At 38.6% G+C, this 21,007-nt stretch overlaps 1 protein-coding gene across 1 annotated transcript in view; it reads left to right on the forward strand.

Moving 5' to 3' along the window:
• The window catches only part of NECTIN3 (nectin cell adhesion molecule 3), a 207,130-nt gene extending 195,637 nt beyond the window's left edge, over positions 1–11,493 (forward strand). The window contains exon 9 of the mRNA XM_069069819.1: positions 1,216–11,493. Coding sequence (XP_068925920.1) covers positions 1,216–1,395 — 180 coding nt within the window. The 3' untranslated portion in view covers positions 1,396–11,493. The remainder of the gene's footprint in view (positions 1–1,215) is intronic.
• Positions 11,494–21,007: the final 9,514 nt, after the last annotated feature.

Genomic DNA, 21,007 nt, shown 5'->3' on the forward strand with positions numbered 1-21,007 from the left:
CCTTGGACTGGAAGTTGGGAGACGCCAGCCTAGACACTATTAAGAATTATGAATAATATATTTCATAATAGGTGTCAGTCATGACATAAATAGAAAAAAAAACAAGGAAAAATTTTTACATCTAAAGGGCTTTTTGTGGTGGTTTTTTAGAGTAGTGCATGTGAAGTAGGGTTTCATTTTTTACTCATAGATTTTCATGGTGTAGTGGAAGAACATACAAGTTAAAGTTAAAAGACCTGGATTCAAATTCTGGCTCTTTCATTAATTACATATATGATGTTGGCTAAGACACAGTCTCCTTGGGCCTCCATTTCTTCAGCTGTTCAACGAAAATGGTAGACTTAATGATTTCTAAAATCTTTTAAAGTACTGTGATCTTCCTATACACAAATTCCAAGTTCTATTTGTTTAATTTTTGGTTTTTCTAATTGTTAGAACTCCTTGAACTTACTGAGTCTCTGTTGTCACTATCAGTCTATAAGACCTTGTGGGAAGAAACTCCTGAGCTTCACAACTTTTATCTCTCCTGGTTTATCATAAAATTAGCTGACCTTTGAAGTGACATTGTCTTCTTTTATATTAAATTTCTATTTTTTTAATCAATGAAAATTCATCTTCTCTCCTTCCCACCTCCTCTTTCCTCCACCAGAAATGAGAAAAAGAAAAAAAGTACACATTCCAAATTTGTATAGTCAAGCAAAATTAATTACCCCATTAGCCATGTCCAAAAGAACCTTTCTGGGTCTACACTCTATACTCTAAATTCATCATCTCTCTGTAAGGAAAGTAGGTGTCACATTTCATCTTGAGTCCTACTTTTGAACATTCTAGTGATCAGAGTTCTAAGGTCTTCCATAGTTGTTTGTCTTTCCAATGATATTCTCAATGACATTGTCTTTAAATTCAAAAATCTGAGCCTGGTCACACACTAAATACCCCTAAATTGCTTAATATCTTGTATCCTGGGAATGACACCACTTTTGCCCCAAGAATGATTTCTGCTTTATCCCCAAATGACAAGAAAATTGTAGTTTTCACTTAATGGTTGGTGGAAGAATTGCAAGGGGGGTGAATGTGTGTGTGTGGGGGGGGGGTGGGGAGGGAGGGGGACGTAAGGATACATAGACCGAGTTATGCTCTTACCTAAGAGTAACCAAGAATTAGAAGAATGCAAACAGCTGATATGTTTAATGTAAGCAATGTTTGAATTTTTAGACTGTGGTAAATGGCAGACAGTTTGACTATGAAGAGGACCATCCAGAGGGGGAAGACGGGCTTCAGCAGATGTATCCCCTTTACAGTCAGACACGTTACAAAGACTGGAGCTGTGACACACATCAGCAAGGCTCGGATCCTGGGAGATCCTACATCAACCCCCGAGAACATTACGTGTAATTATGGACATCTTGACAAAATGCTCATTCTTATACTGGGAAAAGAGAACACCAAGCCGAAGCGCGTCTCTTAGCTGTCCTAGCTCTGACTTTCATGGGGCTGGACCAAGTGCATCTGGAGTGCCAATGAATGCCTTCGAGCTGACTGGCCAGCCTCTGGCCTTGAATAGATTTTCCTCAGCTATTGGCTGTATCTGTGAATTCGAGCATAGCGCTGTGTGCGTGTGTGTGTTTCATTTAAAAGAAAACAACAACTAGTAACATTTGGCCTGCGATGGCATTTTCATTTAAAATTCCAGTGTGTGCCTGTGATAGCTGCTGTGAGTCTCCAGAAATAGAGCCCCAGCTGGCTGCACGAGCCTCACTGGGTTTCAGGCCTGCCAGCCCATTCATCTGTAATTCAAACGTGCAGAAAATGAGTTTAGAATCCATTCCACTAATTATTTCTCTGGGATTTGTCTTTCCCTGACATGCTTAATAAAATTACAATACCTGTGTACAAATAGAGACCCAAGGAAAGAGGCATAATTTGCTCTGTGTGGGGAAAGCAGCAACAATCGCCACAAAAGGGGGGGGGGGGGGGGGGAGTGAGAGAACAGCCTTCCAGCTTAAAGCTAGTTGGAAGGTTTTAACCCTTATGAGGCTGCTCTCTCTATGTGTATTTCTTTTTAGCAGCAACCTTTTATTTTTCCCTTTTGGAGGCAATTAGAATTAAGGGACTTGCCCAAGGTCACACAGCTAGTAAGTGTCTGAGACCAGATTAGCACTCAAGTCCTTCTGACTCCAGAGCCAGTGCTCTACCCACCAAGCCACCCAACTGTTTGTCCCTCAGCCACAACTTGGAAGAAAGAATTTCACTATAGAATATGACCTAACCACTCAGCTACTGCTTTCTATCAATGACCAGGTGTGGTTCCCTTCTTTTGTCATCGTTCCTATGAATTCTACAGACTCTCTATACCCCTCATAATATCATTCCCAAACATTAGGTTCTTGGAACCTATTCTAAACTGTCCTTGCCATCAGCATCTTTTTTTTTGTTTTTTTTTCCACTTTATTCTGACATGTTCACCTTCTGCTACTGAAATCTGATCCAACCCATTTATGCCACCCCCAGACAACTGCCTTTTCCCATAGGTTTTGCCCCTGTGTCTGTATTTTAATTCATCCTTGCTTATCTTCTATGTGTCACCTACTTCAGAACTGCCTACTGCATTTCTGTGCTACAAAGACACCTTTGAATTAGCTCCTCACTTTGAGGTCTAGTGGAAAGACAGTTTTAAAATGAACAAAAGTCTACTTTTCTATCATATATGTGCACAGACCCCAAGTTCTAGCCTTTCATATTCCTCAACCAGAAAGCTTTGAAGGGCTGCCGGTAGTTTACCTGGTTAGCCAGGGCAAGGATCATTGAATTTTCCACAAAAAAAAAAAATGTATGGACATTACAAAGAAAAATGATGGCACTGATTGGACTTGTTTTTCAACCAGTGAGTTGTTTTAATTGTGTCAAATGGTTCAAAGTTTCCTCATTTCCCTTCAATATCTCTAAAAAAATGGGCGGAGGGTGAAAGTGGTGGTAACAATGATGGAGGGAAGGGAGGATAGGAGATGAATGTGTATACAAAAATACATATAAACACTCACACAAATACATGAAAGTCACTGAGCAACACCATGGAGGGTTTCCTCTTTATGAGGTGTTTAAATTGTACTCTTATGCCTGGATGGAATATGTGGTCCTGCCTGAGGAGATGTTAGAAGAGGTTAGCCTTAAGGTCACTCATTAATGCAACATGAATGAAAAGGAAAGCAAAGGATTGTGGAGTCACAATTTGTACATTAGGCCTCAGAAACTCCTAAGTATCATTTTCTTAATTCTCTCTGCTCTGCACCATTCCCTGCCCATATATAAATTATGTCTCAGTGGATTATGGACGTGTTGCCTCCATTTAAATGCCTTCTCCCATAGCTAACTAGTCTAATAAGCAATTTGCTTTTTTTCTTTTAAGATGCATGATTTTTTCCAAGATACACCCATAGATTTTTGCAGTTGTTAGCCCTAGTTACTTAGATCACATATAAGAGTGCTTCCTGGTGCCTTCTATCTGTTGTTTCTAAATATTGAACTGAACAGGAAGAGTCTCCCCAAAGGGATATTCAGCTTTACCCACAACTGAGAAATGTCATCCAAAAATGGCCTACTGGTCCCTAAATTTGGATCCTAGACAACTTGACGGTGTCCATTTAAATTTGGAAGTTTGGCTCTAAAAGACGAGTGAGGGAGGCTTATAGAAGTAATCCCCAACTGATATTAAATTACGCTTCCTATAACTGATTTACTAGGATACTGAGAAACTGAAATAAATCCCCAGAGCACTTACCCGCTTAGGCTGGCAGTTTTGCATTTCCAGGGGACGTGTGCAGGCCCATCTTAAACACACATCCTTTATTGCTCATTTTGTAGGCAGCCCAGGCTCCAGGAGCAAATGCATTTGGTGGCTGTAATAGCAACCCACCAGCTGCTCAGCAAGTCCCACTAAATGTAACTGCTTCAAAAGCCGGGATGGGCCAGATGTGTGGGAGATGAGTTTGGATTTTTTCTTAAATGACAGTGATTTACCCTTTCTCAAAAAGCTTTTTCCCCCCTTTCTATATTTCCCATATTTGAAGACGCCTGTGGTCTTCTGAGTACAATATGAAAGTCTTAACTCTGCTAGTCCAGGAAAAGAATCAGATTCTTTGATGCCCTAGGCATGGTGCCTTGCACATAGTAGGGTCTCAATAAGCATTTATTAAATAAATCCCCTCATTAGGTTTCCCAGACCTTATCTGCCCAGTGGGGGAGCACATTTAGTTTCTTCCTTTCTCTTTTGAGATATATTTCCTAAATCCCCTTCCATATTGACACAGCATGTTTTTTTTTTTTTTTTACAAGCATAGCCTTTACTAGCGTTCTCTCATCAGTCTCCCTGTGGGTATCAGAGTTGTACACAATAGAATATTTTCTCCATATCTTTTCTTAAGAGCTGGTTTGAGGTATATGTGTGTGTGCCTCATCAGGGTATGAATGGGTAACTTCCATCTCTATGAAAATATGAATACAATTTGGCTACTTTAAAGAATAGTTTTTATCAATTTAGAAGCATAATAGCAACACAACCAAACCATAACCACTCATACAATTGCCATTTCAGTAGTCCCCCCCCACCTTTTTTGCATTTTGAATGATTGCAAAATAGATTTGGCAGTTCTTCATGTGCTATATTTAAGTAATTAAAATTTTTTTTCAGTTTGTTCCTATTTCCTGGATGCAATAATAGCAATGTAAAAACAAATGGGACAGCTAGATGGCACAATGGATAGAGCACCAGGCCTGGAGTCATGAAGACCGGAGTTCAAATCCAGCCTCAGGCACTAGCTGTGTTACCCTGGGTGTGACTTAACCCTGTTTGCCTCAATTTCCTCATCTGAAAAATGAACTGGAGGAAAAAAAATTGGTAAACGACTCTGGTATCTTTGCCAAGAAATCCCCAAAAGGGGTCACCAAGAGTCAGACATGACTGAAACAACTCAACAGCAACAAAAACAAATAATGCAAAATACGGTTTCTGTTCTTGGATAAGTCTCCAAAGGCATAGCCCTATATCACCCAGGAAAGGTCAAGAATTAGCACTAAATCTACAGGAGTCACTCTACTTTTGTTTCCGATATCTGAACCTCTTTGCCACTAAATGCTATTTCAAAGTATCAATCATTTTTGTCATTTGATGACTAAATTATTGGCAATTTTTAAATACTGTCACTAACGATGTGTGCATTTGTAAAAAGTAATATTATAAATATCCTTTGTTATGTTCTCTATCCTCCATCTCATCCTCCTTTACCTAGTGTGACTACCAACTTTCCCATCCTTGGTCTTGGCTCTGTTTTACTTTCCCAACAAATACAAAAAATGTCTCCTGTGGAAAGAGCACTGTCCCTGGAGCCATGGGTGGCTGTTCAGTCATTTTTCAGCAGTGTCTAGCTTCTGGGGCAGGTCACTTATTCTGCCTGGTCTTCAGCTTCCTCCTCTATAATATGAGGGTGCTTGGACTGGATGATCTCTGATGTCTTTTCCAAGTGTAGCTCTAAAATATTATGATTCTGTGTCCCTTTCCAAAGATTAGTCATCTTGGTTGCTAATTCAGATATGTTACCAGCATGTAAGGACAAAAGGGGCAAAGAATGTAGCAGAATTAGAGAAAGGAGCCTCTTCTTCCATCGGTCAATGATGTTCAAGGGGAGTATTATATCTGTTTTTTTGCTTTGTAACACCCCCTACCATGGGAAACGTATTGCTGTATATTCTTCTTCCATTAATAAGATCATAGGATCATGGGGCCATAACTATGCAACTAGAAATGGGAACAAAATCTATAGAGGTCAAGTGTCTTCTTCACTTGAAACCTACATCCATGCATTTTCATTCATACTCCCATTCAAAAAAATGCACATTATTCATTATTGCCAAATCTGACTCCATTACCTCTTAATGTTCTGCTTTTAGGGGTGCAGGAGGGAGGCAGAGGCAATGTTTTTCCTTGACTAAAATAGTTAAAGAATACTCAAAATATTTGTGAACACAGAAAGGTTTGTATACACACATATACATATTTCTGTCTCTGTCTTTCTGTGTCTCTATATTCATGTATGTATATGTGTGTATAGATACATAAACTCATACTCTCTCTGTGTATATATATACATACATATATATGTATACGTGTGTATATATATACATATACATATACATATACATATATATATATATATACAGCTAACTACCTAGGTAGAGAGAGACAGACAGACAGATACAAAGATAGATGCATAGACCTAACATTACTGAACTGGACAGACTGAAATGTTAGAGTTTTCTAAAGGAGGTGAGGATTTCTTTGAGGAGTCTGGTATAATAGAGGTGATGAAATGAAAATCTCTCTCTGATGACCAGGAAAGAGGCACATATATTCTAGAGCATCTTTCTCAGTATTATTGACAAAAACTCTTCATATATTCATTTGTAATTTTGTACTGAAGAACCTATTTAGGATAATAGGGTTGCTAAAGTAGCATTTAAAAAAAAATGTCCTCAAAACTACCTCTTTCAAGATTCAAAGGATGCTCCCTGATTCTCATATTCAGGGGTCATCTGAGAAAGATTGTGGGCATCCTCTATATACAATTTATCATTTGATAAACTTCTGAAGTATTTCACCTCAGCCTCCCCACCCCCACCCTAAACTGGAGAGTCCCAATTATTGGAAGTCTCTCTTCCTGTGGAAGGTGATGCACTCCTTGCATCCTTTTACTGGATACTCTAGATCTTCTCCGGTTCCATTCTGTCCTTCTTGCAGGGCATGTGAGTTACATCCAGCTTTCCCCATCCCTATCCCATACCTAAAACCTTTGTAAAAATAATCTGCATTTTCTGCCATGGTTGCTCATTGGGCCAATATTATCAGGAAATAAAACAAGTGCTAGGTTCTTTTTCTTAGCTGTACCTGATTTCTCAGTGTTATAATAGTTAAAGTACAGTTCCCCAAAATACACTGACAGTCAAGCTGATTGGATATTTCCCCCTTCCACTCAGTCTCCCTTGTAAAAACTTCCTATAATTCATCACTTCTGTCAGACATTTCCCTGCCCAGAAGAATTTATACAGCCCAGAGTGCTCTGGATTTAGAGTCAGAGGACCTGGGTTCAAATTGTACTTACCACCTGTTTGACCTGGGTTAAGTTGCTTAACCTCACTGAACCCCAGTCCCTTTATCCATAAAACAAGGAGAATGGACAAGATGACAGATTACTTGTAAGGTCCCTTTTTAGCTCTGATTCCATGGCCATAGTTATCACTGCCTACTCTTGCTTCCAAATTATTTATAAACAATGTGGAGAAAAAAGCTTAGTTCCTGCAGGGCTCCTTAATTGTTTATACTTCTCTAAATTCAACAAGCATTTATTACATAATACTCTGTGCCAAGGGGGATACCAGAAATAAATAAAACTACTGTCAGGGAACTTAAAGTTCTTATTTATCTTTATTCTTTGCTTCCATCTCAAAACCAGTTTACTTTATAATATCTGCTCCAACTACTGATTTCCCCCCTGTGGCCTTCAGCAATTTCCTTAAAATTTTTACACCTCCATATCTCCATATGTAAAATAGTGCTGCCCACTTCACCAGTTATCAGGACAAGTAAGTGAGCTGGCATACTGAAAAATAAAGTGCTCTGGGGTGCTCCAAGAGAGGTGAGACTTATAAAGTTGCTGATGAAAGTATAGCTAATTAATTTGGACATAAAAGGGTAGCTTGATGGGATGGTGGCTACAGTGCTGAGCCTGGATTCAGGAAGACCTGTTTTCACATCCGACCTAAGAAACTAGCTGTGTGACTGTGGGCAAGCCACTTAACCCTCTGTTTCCTCACGGTGAAATGAACTGAAGAAAGAAATGGCAAACCACCCCATTGTCTTTGCCAAGAAAACCCCATACGGGGTCGCAAAGAGCTGAAAAAGTTCTGCACCTTGTATGTGCTCACCCCTCTCCACAATCCACTTTTGCTTTCTTTACAGCTAAAAAATTGTCTCTGGTCAAGTCTATTCTGTCTTCCACATTTTATCATAATAATACCCTACACAATGTCCACCTTAGGTTATCTAGGTTCAAAACTTAGTTTTTAATTTAATTGTTGAGATCTGCATACTCTCTCATGACAAAATCTTCTTTGTAAAGATTATAAAAATTAAATCATAGAAAGACAATCTGTCCCCATGAAAGGGGAATCAGAAGCTAATGAGTTTATACTCTGCCTACATCACTAACTTCCTGAAAAACCTTTCATGAGATCGCTGTCACCTGTGTCTCTTTCTTATCTGTATATTGGGTCTGACGACGGTTGTCAGTTGCTTTTACATAATATAATGGTTTTACAAGAACTGACCAGTAAGTGTTATAAAAGCACTTTGTAAATTCAGCATTCAGGAATGGTTTGTAGACTAATAGCACCCGTGCTAAATGTCAAAGGGACTTCAAAGACCATCTAGTCCAACCTAAACTCCAACAGCGTTCCTCTCCACACCACACTCAGCAAGTGGTCACCTAACATTCCCTGGAAAACCCCAGAAAGAGCAAACCCACTCCCTCCCAAGGCAACCAGCTTCCATTTCTATTTAGTCGAGTGTTAGGCTTTTCCAATGTGATGTCCTACTTATAGAGGATCCTAGATCTGTTCTCTAGCCCATCATTTTAATTCTACAAATGAAGAAGGGAAGGGAACAAGTATTCACATCATGTCTACTATGTACCAAGCACTGGGAAAGCACATTTACAATATCATCTCATTTAATCCTCATGCCAACCCCGCAAGGTAGGTGTTATTATCCCATTTTATAGTTGAGAAACTGAGGCAAAGGTGAAATGGCTTGCCTAGAATCACTTAGCTAGTAAGTGTCTGAGACCAAAGCTGAAATCAGGTCTTCCTGACTCCAGACCCAGAGCTCTGTCCAACCTTGGTCCCTCTCCAAAGTTTGGAGACTTCAAGGTCAAGAGGGAAGATTCAGAGGTAACATTTACATAGGATTATAGCTCTAGAACAAAAAGGAACCTAGAAGCTAAGTAATCCAACCTTCTCATTTTATCTCTGATAAAATTGAGTGCCACAGAGTTTAAGAAACTTATCCAAGTTCATAGAGGTATTCAACATCTAAGGCAGGATTTGAACTCAGATCCTCTGGTTCTAGAGTCAGTGCGGCATCCACTGTACCATCTTCTCTAGGCTCAACATTTGCAATTCCCTCAACTGCTCCTCATATGAAATGGATTTCAGATTCCTTGTTATCCTCCTCCTCCTCCTCAGAAGGTATTAAAAACTTGTCAATAGCCTTCCCAAAAGGCATGCCGGAAGTACCACAATACTTCAATTGTGGGTCCGACCAAGGCAGAAGAGTTCAGCAAAACTGTAATTTCCATTGTTCCGAATATACCAGTAAGACAGCCTAAAACTAGTAATGCAGCCTCAAATCCTATTTTTGTTTGTTTGTTTTTCCAGGGGCTAACATGTCAAATTGTTGATTTGTAAGAATTCACTAAAGTACCTGGGTATTTTTCTTATAATTTATTACTCATCCATGTTTCTCCCATTGTGTACTTATGCTCAACCCATGTTGATTTCTATATTTATTCCTATTAAATTTCATATTTAAATATTTAGATCGCTCCCTTTCTAGGTCTTTGGGGATCTTGAGTCTTTCACACTGTCCCTAATTTGTGTGTCATTATCAATTTTGCTAAATATGCCAAGCAAAACAAGTAATTGATTCAAAAGAGGTTTCAATACAACAGAAGTCTAGAGCATTCCACAGAAGACCTCTCTCCAGGTTGACATATGTGCATTTGTCACCATTGTTTGTATAGAAATCCCAACTAATGTCATCAAGGCCATATTTCTCTATATCACATAAAAAAATAGACTGAGCAGCTTTGTCAAATGCCTTGTTAAAATCTAGGTATGTTATTTCTGTGGAATTCCCATTAATCTATTGATCTAAAAACATCCTTGAAAAAAGAAAATAGCCTTAATCTGTACAACTTGTCCTAGATCAACTCATATTCTTAGTGATCATTACTTCTCTCTCTAAATGGTCACAAACCAACTCTTCAGTAATGAATCCTCAAGCTTTGTCAATAAAAGAAATCAAATTCACTGACCTATAGTTGGAAGAAGACACCTCCTTTCAGAATATCAATAGGAAGGAAGGAAGGAAGGAAGGAAGGAAGGAAGGAAGGAAGGAAGGAAGGAAGGAAGGAAGGAAGGAAGGAAGGAGGGAGAGAGGGAGGGAGGGAGGGAAGCACAAAAAAGGGAGGGAGGAGGGAAGGACAAAAGAAGGTAAGAAGACAGGAAGAAGGGAGGTAAGGAATGGGGCTATATATACAAGCAAAAATTGACAATACTTGTCCTCAAGGAGCTTACAGTCTAATGGGGGTATGAGGGAGACATCAAGACAACACACAAAAGAGCTAAGAAGCTAGGGGCAGGGGGTGAAGTTAAATCTAGAGAACTCAGAAGAGGAGCAAAGCTAACATCTCTTCTTCAGTCGTCATCATACCCCAACAACAAACTAAAATAATTTTTTTGTGTGCTTTTTTATTTTGAAGGGGGAAAGAACAGGGTAATTGGGGTTGTGACTTGCTCAAGGCCACACGACTAGTAAGTGTTAAGTGTCTGAGGTCAGATTTGAACTGAGGTTCTCCTGACTCCAGGGCTGGTGCTCTATCCACTGCATTATCTAGCTGCCCCAACTAGAGGGATTTTTACTTTTAGCCCCAGCTTGGTTTGACCTTTGTATTACTTATATTCATTCCTACAGGGCTTCGTGCCTAGAGCTTTACAAACCTTAACACACTGTGTAAATGTGAACTTCAGTGATTTTTTTGTACATTATTTTTTTTAGAATTCTAAGTTTGTTGATGGGGAGCCTGTGCATTCAAACCAGTCTCTTTAGACATCTCCCCCTTTTCTTCCTCATTACAATAATTAATGTTTTTTTTTTAAATCAGAAGTTTGTCTTTCAGGATTTCCTTTCTGTCTTATAGCTATTTCCCTTGAATCTCATATATTTTTTTCAAAATATTATATTACACCTTGTTTCAAAATAGAAATTCTGCACTAACCTGTTAACTTTGAGATAGTTAAAGATAGTTTCTAGTTCATTTGAACTACTTTTTATTTTGATGAATTCTATGTAGAAAGATAACAATAGTCTGTATCATTTGTCCAAAAAAAGTGTATAAGAATTCTTTTAAAGTAAAAAAATGAAAGGTTAGCACAGAAATGTAGAAGGGAGGGGGAGAGTAAGTGGACCTTCAACTGTGAAGAAAATGCTGAAGTGTGTCAAAGGTTAGATTGAATTATGAGATTTTATAATTAAACAGACAGATGCTACATAGCTATTTGTAGATGGTACTTATTTTTAAGTTACCAAAAATTGACTTTTATTTTTGCACTCTTCTGAAGTGTATGGTTTGTTGACATATTTTGAATAAACATCTTCACTACCAAGTGACAAGATTTGTCATACTTTTTTATTTCTTCATACCAGATCGATGATGTGATTTAAAGACAATTACATTTATATACAACATATGACCTTGACTCCAAAATGGTAAGTTTTTGTTGTTGTCTTCTAAGAAAAACACTCTCACTTGAACCTTACTGAATGGTTACAAAGAAAAAGACATCTTTCAGGAGAGAAGCCCTGTAAACAGACTATTCTTCAAAAGCTATGATTTTTTTGTAGTTTCAAGTATGCTTTTACAGTATTTCTGAGCATTCTGAAACAGCTAAAGGATGTATCAGAACACATGTGGTAATTTGAATTGCTTGCCAAACTATCCTTAACTTTGCTGAAAAATCATCATGTATACCCTACTTAAGCTTCTTCACTAATCTCACACTACCCCATTCAAATGCCCTCTCCTCCATAAATCCTCCAGGTCAGGAATAATCCTTTCTCAGCTCTTAGACAGAACTTTGTACTGAGATTGGGCACTTAGAGGATTTTTTTTTCAAAATTATAATTAGCTTTGCATGTGTTATCCCCTATTTCCTAGAGACCTAGACTATAGGCTTAGTAAAGGTAGAGAGCATAGCTATAAGTAGGGATCTGTAGACACCACTACACACCACCCTCATGTCCCCCATCAGGGTGGCAGGGAGAGGACAGGAGGGAGGTTAGCATAAGAGTACACAGCATGGGGTGGCCAGGTAGCACAGCGAGTAAGAGCACCAGCCCCAGTGTCAGGATGACCTGGGGATCAAATCCGGGCTCAGACACTTAGCACCCACCCAGAAACACCTGGCCGTGTAACCTTGAGTAAGTTATTTAACCCCAATTGCTTTAAAAAAAAAAGTACACAGCATGACACTCTCCAAAATGCTTCTGGAGGTGCTGCAGATTGGAGTTAGGTGGTACCATTCCAGCAGGCCAAGGGAAAACTCACCTAGGTCATAGTTCCCAATCCACTATCTAGTAACCTCATTCTTCAATACTCTTACTTAAGTAAGTGTGAAAATAAAGTATTTCAGGGGTGACTTGGTAGCGCAGTGAGTAGAGCACAGACCCTGGAGTCAGGAGGACCTGAGTTCAAATCTGGCCTCAGATACTTAACACTAACTGTGTGACCTTGGGCAAGTCAATTAACCCCAATTGGCCTGCCTTTCCCTCTTCAAAAAAAAAGTTATTTCTGGGATGCTGAAGAAAGACATCAGTTGCTGCCATCACCCTCTAAGTTCGGGTACTCTAGAACAAATTCACATTGTTCACTCCTAGTTATGGTTCTAGTAGGAACTATGTTTTATTCTTCTTAGTATCTTCTCCAGGGTCTTGCACATAGTAAGTGTTTATTAAATGTCTGTAAAGACAAACTAAATTATTTGGTACATAGCTCTAATCTCTCCTCTATGTAGTGCCAAAATAAAGAACGATAAAGGCTTTGCCTCCAAAGCTCTAACAGACCGAGTGTAGACCACATAAAGTGTAGATGATCTATCCACAGTCCCTTGTCAGTTATGGCCCCTCCCCTCTCTTTGCCAAACCATCGCCCCATCTCCTATCTCTTTCTTGGATTGTCACAATAGCCTTTTAATGGGCCTCCTTGCCTAAAGTATCTTTTCACTTTTCCCCATTTTCCAAACCACTGCCAAAATGATACATGTAAAGTTTAGGTTTAGAGTAGTTAGGTGGTACAGGGCAGCTAGGTGACACTAGCTGTGTGACCCTGGGCAAGTCACTTAACCCTGTTTACCTCAGTTCCCTCATCTATAAAAGGAATTGGAGGAGATGGTAAACCATTCAGTGTCTTTACCAAGAAAACCCCAAATTGGGTCATGAAGAGTTGTACGTTGTTCTTGATAGTCCTTCCTTCTTGAATTGGACCAATGACATCAGGAAGGTGATGTCCTGACTTAAAGTGATTGGATTTAAGTGAGGCAGAGCTGTGCAAATCATCAGCTTCACTCTCTCCTCCAGAATCATCGGGGTTTAATGGCGAGACATGGGTTAGGATGACTGACTAAAAGCAACTGAAGAATAAAGTTTAGGTATGATTTTGTCATTCTCCATCCAATAAACTCCAGTGGCCTTTAGAGCTCTTTAGAGCTTGGATTTGTCCTCTCATTCCAGACTTCTAACACATTACTTCCCTCCATAGTCCAGTCTTCCTTGCTGTTCTTCATGCATGACATTCCTGCTTGGTGCTTTTGTCCCAGCTATCTCTTATGCCTGACATGATTGCCATCCTCATTTCTACCCCTTAGAAACTTTGACTTCCTTCCAGACTCAGTTCAAGCACTGATGAGGTTTGGGGTAGAGGTTAGGGGTGCTGGAACTTCAAGAATGCCAAGGCAGAGTCACCTGGAATGAATTCACACACTCAACTGTCTTTCAGTCAAGAAACAGTTTATTATAATGCCAAAAGAAGAAGGTGAAATCCCTTTGGGGAACTTGCACCCTAATGGGGGTGAATCTAGAGTTTATGCAGAAAAGGTGCAGGGAAAAGAATGCCAGGGATGCTAATTAATCTAAGGCTTCAGGTGTCTTTGAGAACTATGGATGGAAAAGTGTAGGGAGTATACCATACATTGAAGAAGTTGTCAGAAGAGCGGACCTTGGGGATCTGGCACCAAGAGAATCCTTGAGCCAGTCAGGGACAAAAATCTTTGGGCCAGGTACCCCTGTGTCTGCTCTGATAAGGGAATTACAGAGTCAGGCCTGCAACATGGGAAAATTTTCTCACAAAGTGGGGGAGGCAGGGCTTAATTACTTTCAGAGATATAGACTTAGGATTTTGGGGGGTCCAGGTCCTGCCACCCCATCAACACTACCTGGCACAAGATGTCTTTCCTGCTCACCACGAATTACTAGTGCCTTGCCTATTTATGTATTTGTCTCTCCTATTGGAATGAAAATTCCATGAGGACAAGTATTATATTTTTTCTTTTATTTTCCTAGTACTTAACACAACTCAGCATATAGTAAGTATAGTTTATTATATATTTTATGTATTTTATCACATATGTTTTAAATTCTATTTTTATTGGCTGATTCATACTATACACTCAGATCTACATCTATAGAAATTTAATGAAAAATTATTTAGTAACAGGTGAGCTGGAATTGGGGAAGGAGAATGAAGCATGGTTCCTGCCCTCAAGGTGCTTATAATCATTAAAAGACTATACATGTCATACTATGCACACAAAAGACCATACACATGCATAAAATTATCAACAAAATAGTATTGAACATGTATATTAGAAGAAAGCTGTATTTAATCTGACACAGCTTCCTATATCAGACATCATAAGAAGGATTTTGTAGAATTGTTGGAAAAAGACCTAGTGAACAAGTGGAAGCATGTGCCATATGTGTGTAGGTATATATGCATATATGTACATATGTGTGTATGTATGTGTGTGTGTCTGTATGGTGGTCTATTCCAGGGTCCAGACATGGACTGTGATGAAAAGGAAACCTGCATAAGGATAGGGAATTGGGGACTATTATTATGGCGTCAGTGACGAGAGAATCTTGAGTGAAGAAATGCCAGTTTTTCCAAAACTGGCCTATGTTTTACATTTGAATGTTAATTACAGAGAGGTCTCATGGAGTCACATTCCTACCTACTTCTAGCTTTGCTGTAGGAAGGAAAAGAGGCATCAGAAAAAAGAAAGGAAATTGCATTTCTCCAACAAATAATTATTTATTATATATTTCAACTTTTGAAATCCCTTTGGGAGAAAATAATACATCTTTCCAATTAGTGTCAGTTTATACCTTTGGTATATGGACACTTAAGTCCCTGTTGCTTCCAATTTTCAGCTTCTTTCCCAGGCAGAAAATCTCCAAATGGCACTGACTAGATCCACTACAAAATTCATAGCAGGGCAGTCCTTTTATACTGCCTTAATTAACCCACCATCCTACTCACCACAGAAGCTTTTCCAAACCTCTTTCTCCCTCTTCAAACTTCAAGCTCCCCTCCCTTCCACCTCCTCAGCTAGGAACCTCTCCTTATGTTTTACTGAAAAAAATTGAGATCATTCACTAAGAACTTCCTCTTCTTCCCTAATCCTCAACTCATATCTGCTGGATGCCTTCTACCACTATCTCTGCCTTCACTTCTGTCTCACATAATGAGGTAGCCTTTCTCCTTGCCAAGACAAACCTCTCTACATGCACAAGTGATCTTATTCCAGCCCATCTTTTCCAATAGATTGCCTATTCTGTCATCCTCACTATCACTTATCTTCAATTTTTCTTCAATAGGCAGGTCGACTGATTTCTTCTCTGCTGCTTACAAATTTGCCCATATTTTCCCCATCCTCAAAAAACCCTCACTTCATCCCATACATCTCCATTGAGATGATGAACACAGATTGAGCTCCTGACCTTAGCTGTGTCATGGTGCTAGCCAAAGTGTTGATTGGAGACAAGGTTCTTGGGGAACCAGGTCTCCTGTCCCCTCACCTCAATAAGATGGCCAACAGTGGGACTGTCTATATTGTGCCTCTATAGGGTCCCAACATGACATCGGTAGATTGTTTCCTTTCTGCTGTCTGTAAACAACTATTACTCTTCTGTCTGTGATCAGGCCCCTATTCTCAACAAACAAAAGTTTAAGTCTATTTCCACTCCCCCCCCCAAAAAAAAAAGCAGAGGTAGAAATTGAAACCTTTCCAGCCATTTTTCTCTCCGGAGTTCTGCCCAGTCATTACCTGCACTCCCCACCCTTTATTGTTTTGAGAGGAAAAAAAAACAAAAAAACATTTGGCTAAGTAGAACAAAATGCAGGTCAAACAAGCTATCCCGTATGCATACATACAAAATTCCAAGATGTGACCAAGAAGATAATTTTTTTTCAATGAAAATTCTACTAAAATCTACATTTTGGAAAATAAAGAACTTTTGCAACTCCTGGCTTCCTAAATACTGATTTGTGTATGAGGAGTTAGGATGAAGTGGCAATTGGTCCATATACTAGAAGTCTCCATAATTTCATCTGTAAAATGAATGTTAGACCTTCCCCCTTCCAGCTCTAAAATAGTATAATCTTGAATTTTGTGGCAAATCTTAACCTTATGGTACATTGGAAGAAAGTAGAACAGGTTATTAGACATGTAGCTGAATGATTTCAACAAACATGCTTCTCTTGAAGGTAACTGGAATTTATTGCCTGAATCCAGTCAATAAATCAAAAGGCATTTATTAAAAGCCTACTATGGACATAGATTGCTTGCCTACATAGATTAAATTCATCAGGCCTACAGTAGATTATTTGCTAAATGACTAAAGAACAAAACATTTCATAGAAAAGGATGAATTCTGCCTGAAAATAAAGCTCCTTCATCTTTAGATTTCCCAATAATATGTTCCATTTTGCCAAGGCTATAGTCAACTATTAAATGAAACCTGACTTACACATATATTTTCCTGAACTACACACATGAACCTGGGCTGCTTTTAACAATTTATCATTTAATACACAAACACTATAACCCTTTGAAGATAATTTGTTTTTGTTGAGTCATATCTGCTGTTTCTTGACCCCATTTGGAATTTTTTTGGCAAAGATACTGGAGTGGTTTGCCCTTTCCTTCTGCAGCTCATTTTGCAGATTAGGAAACTGAGGCAAACAGGACACGTGACTTGCTCAGGGTCACACAGCTAGTCAGTGTCTGAGGCCTGATTTGAACTTTGGAAGATGAGTCTTGATGCTAGGCTCTGCACTCTATCCACTGTGCCAACTAGCCGCCCTAAGTTTTTATGGGTCAGTATTATTATCCAGATCATTTTAGACAATAGCTTAGTTTATGATAATGATCTGTATCCGGATTCATTTTTATGAGCTGAAATCTTCAAAATATCATGAAGTCTATACTTTCAGTACTGGGATTTGTCCTCTGTTGATGACATATCTGTCAACATCAGTAATAATACTTAACACCTGTAAGCTTCTGATGAGTAGTTCTGACCATCAGGTCCTATCTTACTAGTTATTCAGTAGGTACTAAATTTTTAGAGCCTACAATGATGTGTTAGACAGTGTCTAATGTTTCCTTGCAGTGATCCTATGTTGGTTAAATCTCTGTTCCTTAAGGCTAATACTTCTGTTTTCTATATGAATGTCAAATAATTGTCGTTTTTCTGTCATGCCCAACTTGGGATTTTCTTGACAAAGATACTTAAGTGACTTGCTATTTCTTTCTCTGGTTCATTTTAAAGGTGAGGAAACTGAGGCAAACAGGGTTAAGTGACTTGCCCAGGGTTACAGTGTTAGTAAGTGTCTGAGGCCAGATTTGAACTCAGGAAGATGGGTCTTCCTGACATCAGGCCTGGCTGCACCACCAAATTTCCCCTAATGTTCTCACTACATTTATTTGTAGTGTATGAATAAGTTACAAATGTAGAACCGAGTCAAAGGTTTTATAATAATCAACAACAGCAACAAAAATTTAATTGTTAAAGTGATTTGGGGCATCTTGTTCAATAATTCTCAAAGGAGTGATAGCTTTCTCTTAACACTTCTGAGACATTGGGGCTGAAAACTGCAGCCATATGCAGGAGAGTTCGTGTAGGGTAGCAACACAAGTCATTTTCTAGCACCACTGACAAAGCTGTCTGTACTGAAGACTCACACCCCACCCCCCTACCTTGCCCCATGGCTTCCCCTTTCCTGAGGCATAGGTCTTAGAGAAGTTTTGTTTTGCTTTTAGTTTACCTGAGAAAGGGAGAATACGATTATAGTTATTTGAAAATAATTCTGGTGTTTTGTTTTTTTGTTTTGTTTTGTTTTACTGGTTAAATGTTGTCTTTTACTAGCATTTTATAAGTTTGCCAAGTGAACATATAGGTCAGAGTGACTTTAGACATGCCAGTTTTCAAACTGGGTAAAGAGAAACAAACCATATGAGATGAATTACCATCCAAAATGCCACCATGATTTGAACTTCATCTATGCAAAATCAGAAATGTGTAGAACATGGGTTACAATAGAGAAGGAAAAGTAGATTTTCAAAATCTTGTTACAAATAAACCATAAAATAAAACTTAGGGTTTATTATTTTTTAAAGAAACAGAGAAAGTCATCTCTCATTAGGAGGCCTTTTTTTGCTTATTTTATTACTGTAATAAAACAGTCTTTTTCAGTCCTATGTGTTTTTAGCCACTCAAAAGTCCTGTGCTGATGGCTCATTGTGCCATGGAGGTGACCCTGAACTCTCAGGGGCCACTGTGTCAGGAGAACACAATCCTTGACATGCTCTTCCACACTGCAGAGTCTCTAAATATGATCCCTGTAAACAGATTCTGTCCACTGTCCAAAGACAAGAGTGACTAATGACAAAAGGCTTATCACCAGTAGTTGGTCATTAAGTAGTGAATTCTTTGGACATGGTAACCAAATGTTTTTAAACATTTTGAGTCAATATTTTCTGCAAAAAGGATATCAATTATCAACTCATATTACTTGAGGCAATCCTTAATTCCTCCTGTATTACTTCAAAGGTATGAGAATCTTAAAAATGTGTCTTTGAGTATCCATATCCCTCCATTCCCCCTGCCACCAATCTCCATCAGGCCCTAAAGCCTGTTTTAGATCAGGCATCATGTCATGTCACCCTCCCTACCTCTAGACTCTGCCTTTCCAAAGCATCCTGTCAAAGAACTGTTCCTCAAAAACTGTATTCACTATGCCATTTCCTTTTCCATAAACCTAGCATAATTCCCTAGCACCTACTTGGTCAAATTCGATAGTTTGGTTCTACTTTACCCAGACAACTATATGTTCTACTTTCCCCTAACTAAAGTATTTTGCCTCCTTCTTGCCCTAATTTGCAACAAACTGATCCTGACCTTTCCCCATTGCTATTCTACCTTCTGAAAATGCCTCTTCGATCAAAAGCTTTTTCAGTGTTATGAATTCCACAAATTTTCCCTATTTTCTACTCCCCAAATGGATATCACTATACTCTGATCTAACTTATTCATGACCTCATGGTACATCATTTAATCATTTTTATTGGGAAAAGGGATAGGAAGTGGATCTGTAATTCCATTAATATAAGGAATTATTGTATTAGGAATATCCCTCTACCAATTCAGATCTTCAGCCTTGAGGCTTAGAGTTTGCCTAGCATACAATCACACAGTAAATATATGTCAGGGATGGGACATGAATCCAGGCTTTCCTGGTTTCCAGGCTGACTCTTTATCCACTGTGCTGCACTTTTTTGTGTATTTTCTTATGTTGTTATTTATTTGTTTGATCTAATAATAATAGCAGAGGATGGTGGAAAGTATGTTGGGAAGTAAAGTTCAGGATTAACAAATGAAGAAGATTAAAAGTTTGTACATTTCTAAGAAATTTCACAGGGATACCTAGGTGGCACAGTCTTGTGAACTCATCTTCCTGAGTTCAAATCCGACCTCAGATACTTACTAGCTGTGCAACCCTGGGCATGTCACTTAACTCTGTTTGCCTAAATTTCTTCAACTGTAAAATGAGCTGGAGAAGGAAAATGGCAGACTATTCCAGTATCTCTGCCAAGAAAACTCCAAATGTGGTCATGAAGAGTCAGACATGATTGAAAAAAATGAACAAGAAGAAACCTGCAGACAATGAACACTTTCTTTAAGAAGTGAACTGGAAGCCATCAGAACATAGAACAGCATCATAAAAAAAAGCAAAATTCTTCTTGATAGATAAAAAAATCTACTTACCAACATGAGACTATGTCAGAAACACCTCTCTGTCTCTCTGTCTCTGTCTCTTTGTCTCTATCTCTGTCTCTCTGTCTCTGTCTCTTTCCCCAAAATAAGAGCTGCTAATACATTCTTGATTTACTAAAATAATCATTTCATTTTTGTAAAAGTGGAAGAAATGAGAAGGAACAACTGAACGCTAAAGTAGAAATTATGGAAACTTTAGCAGGGAGTAAGCAGGGTTGGGCGTGGGGTGGGGACCAGGGATAATAGAAAATGAGAAGAAAATTGGGCATCATTTGAAATGTTCTTTAAATATGAAGAGAATAGACTTCAAAAGATAAATAAGATCCAATGCCCTAAAATCTTCAAAGGAAGTTTTCAAGAATGAAAACTTTAAACCAAAAGGAGTAATAATTCTGATGAGGAAGAAACAAGAGAGTAGTCTAAGGATACTAATGTATATGTACAGGAAACTCATCAACTAACTTGGATATTTATATGGCAGGTACAAAGGTTGGAAACAAGGGCATATAATAGAGAATAGATAAATTAGTTTTCCACCGTCCTGTAACAACCATATTAAAAGACTAAAGTTTAAAATAAGCTAGAAGTTAGTAATGAATGCTAAGGATAATAATAAGAGTAATTTAAAAAAATCTAAATTGGGGAAAGAACTGCTGATTGACAAGGATGGAAAAATAATAATGGATGACAGACAGTAGGCAGAACTCTTCAATTCTTTTCTCTTCTATATCCTTTGGGGAAAATGGATTAATTTTGTACTGGAAAATGATAAAATAGAAATTATTC

The sequence above is a fragment of the Petaurus breviceps genome, unplaced genomic scaffold (assembly GCF_028583685.1).
Source record: "Petaurus breviceps papuanus isolate PSGF00001 unplaced genomic scaffold, PetGlider_PUasm1.0 90792, whole genome shotgun sequence".
NCBI classification, from domain to species: domain Eukaryota; kingdom Metazoa; phylum Chordata; class Mammalia; order Diprotodontia; family Petauridae; genus Petaurus; species Petaurus breviceps.